We start from the raw sequence: 6,000 nt of genomic DNA on the forward strand, positions 1-6,000 counted from the left end.
TATTAAGCTGTAGTGACTGATCTGATGGCAAATGTTATTACCCACAATTTTTCCAGAGAGGATGAATGCTGTAGTCTGAAACCCTTCACATTTTCCTTTCCCTTACACCACCTTTTTGGGCCATAAAACTTTGGTGAAAGACAAGATCTTAGACAAGACTGATTCATAGATCAAAATCTTTTATATGGGATGGAATAACCAATTTTAAGGCAGGCCTGACTCATGTTTCTGCATAACAATCTTGAATCTGGAGTGGAATATAAGTTATAATTCCATGGTGGATATTTTTCCCTTATACAAAACAAGTTCTATTGTATTCTATTGTTCTACTTCTCATGTTCCCATGGTAAAAGGCTTTCAGATTTAATCTGGCATGGTTTCTGTGTGTAAAGAGGAAATAAATAAGATCCCTCTGCAGATTTATTCATTAGCACCTACTGCCCCACTTATGCTGTCTCATGCTGGTTTTAACAAGTATTAACAGATAATCCATTGCCTCATAGGCTAATGCAACACTGAAAAGCTGGAATATTCAGCCAGATTGAAATTTCAAAGACAGACAGAAGAGGCAGTTTGCCATCCTACCCAAAGAGCTACAATTATTGACATTCTTCACCACGTATGAGACCTTAAATCCTCAATATTTAGAAACTTGTGAAATTCCAGCTTTTTATTAAAAGTTGGCAAGGAGAGGAGTGCAGTTTTTTTTAATGACAAATCATTATCTAAATGTGGGCCTAAGTTTAGTCCCTGTACAAGCAAACCTATTACTCTCCTGTTTAACCTGCAGCACATAAAAATAAAAATCTGCCCAACACATGCAGGAGAAACAAACAGAAATGACAGTCCCATGTGATAAAAGCCACAGCTCTGCAGGATCTTGCCCATGAAAGCACATGCCAAATAAAGCACTGTTGGTTATTTTGAGGGATGACAGGTACATTCATGGAGATGGAAAGTTTTGCACTTCTGACTTTATCAGGGAGAAGTCATTTGCTACTTTGCTGAGAGAACAGTTTTGATACAATAAAACATAATTTTCAATCTTCTGAATCTCCTAAAAGTAAGAACTCATGAAGCACTTTGAGGAAGCGAGCACAGGCACACGTAGTTAATTCATTTAGAGGTGACTAAACAGAGGCATAAATTACTATCTTTCCTTTCTAGACTGTGTTTTTACAGGTTCCTTTTACATACTGCCTAAGAAAGAAAAAATAACTGAAAGCTAGATAACAACATAGAGTACAAAATAAAATGTAGTTCAAAGAGCCAGGTTTTTCAGTGATTTCTTGGCATCTAAGAATGCAAACAAGTCCCATGACAGATCTTGTTCTGTGCTACCTTAGGTCAGTAGAATTAAACCCTCTTGAAAATGTCTCAGAAATTCAGCTGCTGGTAGCTCTTTAGGCACCTGTTTGTCTAAGAGGCTGGTAGACACACCAATACAATGAAACTCAAACTTAACTTTCCAGTCAAATAATACTTTAAAAAAAAAAACAAACAAAACAACTTAAATAATACAATAATACTTAAAAAAAAATTCCCTGTATGAGAACAAATACCAGGTGATATATAGTGCCCATGACTTTTCCCTATTTCACCTAATGACTGTGATTTTTCAGCAGTTATTTGTTAATTTTTTTAAAGAAAAAGCCTCACCATTGATCAAAGATCTTGACCCAATATTTTTGGCAATAAAAGCTATACAAAACTTACCTGCTGTAAATGTAGCATCCCATGTGATTGATTTCTTTGTCCAGTTTATACCTCCTGAAGTCCTCCCAAGCATCTTTAATGGCTGTGATGGCCATTATGCCACAAATTGGGATCACAGACACCTCTGGTTGGAAAGCATTCACCACTGGCACAAAATTCAGCAGTGCAATGAACACAAAATAAATATTGGCAAAGCGGTGAAACTGCTCATAGATATTTTTAGGGAGGAAAGTTATGATGGTATATTTTGTGGTCTTAATTTCATTGGTGTCATAGTATCTGTTTGGATTTTCCTTCCACTTCTTGCTTCCAAAGGGCAAATTGGAGATGACAACACGTTTATTTTCATTTTTCTTCTTTCTTTTCCTTACTTTTCCTCTCTTCTCCAGCTCCTCATTTTGGATTTCCGTGTCTGAAGCACCACACTGGCAGCAGGTTTCCTTGAAAAAATGTTTTTTCCATGCCATTGTAGAGAAGCAGCCTGGAGCAATTTTCCTTGACATCTTGTTTTTCTTTCAAAAAGTAGCTCCAAGTTGAAAACCAGTGAAGTCAGAAGAGTTCAGCAGTCCAAATGAACTCCCAAATGGTGAAGAGAAGAGTTGAGATGTCTGAATCCCAGGGCTGCCTCCTCCCCTCCAACCTCCACGTAGCCAGGGCCAGGGATCATCCTGACTCAGCTGCACCAGGTCCTAGATCCTGCTGGGGCAGCTGCACCTCACGTCTGCCAAAAGCATCCTGAATGTTTTGTTCTTCCTGCCAGCAGATGCCTGGAGGCCCTGCTCAGACCATTTCCCTCCCCTGCTCGTGTGAAGTGTCTCTGCTTTACCGCAGAGCTGTGGCAAAGCTGGGAACACACACACACACTCGATGTTCACAGGTCACTCCAGCAGTTTCAGGATCACTTTATAGCCCTGGGAGTTGCCAGGAAGCTCAAAGGTAATGGGCAGAGCTCTGTGTCCCAGATGTCAACAAAGGATTGCTACCAGCCTCAGAACAGACAGTATTTCTCTTTTATTTCCTCTATCTATTGTTTGTTTTCATGGCCATAAGATCGATTATTATTAAACAAACAACCAACCCCATTCCCCCAAGCTAAGTAAACCTCTGGTTTTGTAGCCAGAGGAATCAGACACAGACAGAAACAAGGGAAGTACAATGTACCTGGATTGCCCCTCAGCCTGATCCTTCTCCCAGGCCTTCCTTTCTCTACCTGGACACCCCTTCCCCTTTGAGCCTTCTTCCTCTGACACAGAAATATGTCAGCACAGATGAGGGCTCATTTCCACAAGAGCTAATGACATGTATGTAAACCATAGCAATCTTTTTCTCTGTGGCTTGGGCTTAAGAGCAGGTGAAAAAAGGAAAGCACGCAAATATTTAAGCTTATTTTAAATGAAAACTCCTGTTTGCTTCACGATGCAGTGACAAGGTAAGCAGTCTCAAGTTAGTACTTGGACAAGAAACTCTGATGAAATCGAAATGTTGCAACAAGAATTGCAGTGAAATGATTTCTTCCTTCTGAGTCAGTCCTGAGCAAACAGCTTCCCACAGGTATTGCACCAGCTCCAAAGCCAAGCTGGCTTATATCGATCTCTCTGCTTACTGGAAGTCCTAAAACTTTTTCATCTCCTGATTATTATATGATTTTGAATCCTGCTTTTTCATCTCCTGATTATTATTATATGATTCACCTGGAATGTAGTTGATCATTAATTTCTGTATTACTGGCTTTATTGTGAGACATTTGAAAGACTTTGTTCCAGTTTCTGTACAGCCCCAGTTTTCTGTTCCAGGCTTGAGTAAGTTCCATTTATCCTCCAGATCCTTCTGCTATGAGGAGAGGATGTTGTGTGTGTTGACAAGCTGCTCTGAAAACTTGAAATGAAAACCTGTATGTGTCAGCACACGCTGTTGTGATATGAAACAAAGCCTCAGTGATATCGAGATGATTTAAGTAAGATAAATAAGGCATTTTTAAAGATAGAAAAAAATATTTTGTAATGGTTCTTCCAAACTTAGAGTATTCTGAAAGGTTAGTGAGGGAGTTCCTGTAAAATCAGATGAGCAGTTTCTATGACAACAGAAGCAAGGAAACAAATAATAGATTTAGTTTACTTACCTGTCATATACCCTGGTTTTAGTGAAGTTTATTGTCTTATCATACTGGTATTTTCTGTAGTCTTCAAGAGCATCCTTAATCATGCTGAAAAGCAGCACCATGACCAGAGGCAGCATGGTAATCTCCCTGTGGAAGACTTCCACTTGTGGGAACCAGTTCAGAACCACCATAAAGAAAAAGTAAAGATTACCCAACCTGAAAAGGTATAAAATAAATTAAAAGTAGTCAGAAATTAGAATGTATCCTTTTCTTAATGAACAACCCCCATTCTGTGTCAAAGGAACATTAATAATTTCACTCTTCTACCCTGTTTTTCCTTTCTCCAGAACAAATTAATCAGCTGCTTAACCCAGATGCAAATTTTTTCTTCAGAAGAGCTTGTGACATAAATTTTCATACTATTATAGCTAGCTCCAGTTTTCTCACATGTTGGAAACAATATCTGTCTGTGGGATCTCCAAGGTCTTTAATGGCCCCTCAGTCTTGAAAATAAGCACAAAATTAAACAAAAGCCAAACAAACCTCAAAAAACTAACCAATGAATTTATAGAAATCTACCCATCAGGAATCCATGAAGGATTCTGCAAATGGCAGGTCAAATTATGAATGGGCCAAACTAGTATACAGAATTAAAATTTCAAAGCTAGAGATGAATCTACAACTTCCATTTCTCTTTATTGTGATGATGGTTCCCTGGAATCCAGTCCTCTTTGACTTGATTCTGTATGCTGGGGGTGGAGGGGTTTACATAATTTTAAACCAGACCTTGGAAAGAAACCTGACCTTGCACTTGCACATACATATATACTATTTCTACATTGGTAGACAGTCACTTTGTAACATTAAAAATATATCAAAATTGAGCTGCTGAAATCTACAAAATTTCAGAGGTGGTCTCAACACATTCAATGAATTCCTTTTGTGCTCTAAAACCCAGATGTTTATACAACACAAAACCAGAAGGATTTTTAAATAAAAATTTGATTTTTTTACAAGGAGAACTCTTGCAGCATTCAATTAAGAAAGCTGGTCACAGCAGTGGTTAAGCAGTCCCTTGCTTGCTTTAATCCACCATTTCAGTGTCAACTGAGTGCCATTTTGTTAAAAATTACCATCACCTGAATTTTAGTGCAGTTACAACTACGAAAGCAGCCCTTCTCCATCACACTCAAGTATCGCAGTTTCAGAGAGAGTTCTTGAATCTCAAGGACCATTGAATTGTTGCAGTCGAGACAGCCACGATACACAAAGTATCACCACACAATTTCAGAAAGCTTCAACCCATACAGAGCACCATCCCATCACTTCAGAAGGCTGCAAGCATCTGCCCTTCTTGCTCTTCAGCCCAACCTTTTATCCCCTGGTGCTAAAGCCCTGCCCTGTGTGCCCTCTGCTCCCTTTGGTGGTTGCTCAGTGCCCCTGGGCACTCCATGGCTCATTGCTGGCAGTGCTGCTCACCTGCTGCTCACAGCTGTGCCCATGGGATGGGCTGGGCCAGCCCCACTCCAATCACCACAGACTGGGTGCCTACACTGAATGAATTTTTTTACCTGTGGAACTGTCTCAAAAGATTTCGGGGCAAAAAAGTGAGCCATGTGTACTTCGTGGTCCGTATCCTGTTTCTAGAATAAACTGTAGAAGCTTGTTTCCAGTCCTTCCAGTGTCTCCCATTGTCAGGCAGCACAATCCTCCATGTGTTTAGACAGAGTTTTGGTTTGGCACTGGCAGAAAGCAGCAGAGGTGTTGATTCTGACAGAGCCCGGGAGGGACCGCGAGCTCCCCGTCGCTGCCAGCGGTACCGAGCCGAGTCCACGGACAAAGCCATTCTCAGCAGGGAGGGCAGCCTGAAAGACAAAGGCACGGCAAGGGCTGAAATCCAATTCCACTCTGGTAGCAAACTCCCTTCGTGTTTTGCAAGCTGAGGTTTAACACAAAGACAATTCTCCTGCTCAGTGCAGTGCATGTTCTTCGATCTCAGAACTTCTGTAGAGAATGCAGAGAATAAAAGACAAAACAAAATCTTCAATATGAGAAAATCTATTTCTATCTCTGGGGACGGAAAAAATATCTAAAATCTATTTTCTGTGTCTTAGAACAGCAAATTGACAGAGATAAAGCCAATTTAACAGTGGTGAACATCGACTTTTCCATCATGAATCCTGTAT

General features: G+C 40.1%; 1 protein-coding gene across 1 annotated transcript in view; it reads right to left on the bottom strand.

Moving 5' to 3' along the window:
* The window catches only part of ATP10B (ATPase phospholipid transporting 10B (putative)), a 49,079-nt gene extending 43,406 nt beyond the window's left edge, over nt 1–5,673 (bottom strand). Inside the window, exons 1-2 of the mRNA XM_077186457.1 lie at nt 5,386–5,673; nt 3,836–4,030 (exon numbers count right to left, since the gene is read on the bottom strand). Of these exons, the coding sequence (XP_077042572.1) occupies nt 3,836–4,030; nt 5,386–5,660 (470 nt within the window). The 5' untranslated portion in view covers nt 5,661–5,673. The remainder of the gene's footprint in view (nt 1–3,835; nt 4,031–5,385) is intronic.
* Nucleotides 5,674–6,000: the final 327 nt, after the last annotated feature.

The sequence above is a fragment of the Agelaius phoeniceus genome, chromosome 15 (assembly GCF_051311805.1).
Source record: "Agelaius phoeniceus isolate bAgePho1 chromosome 15, bAgePho1.hap1, whole genome shotgun sequence".
Classification (NCBI taxonomy): Eukaryota; Metazoa; Chordata; class Aves; order Passeriformes; family Icteridae; genus Agelaius; species Agelaius phoeniceus.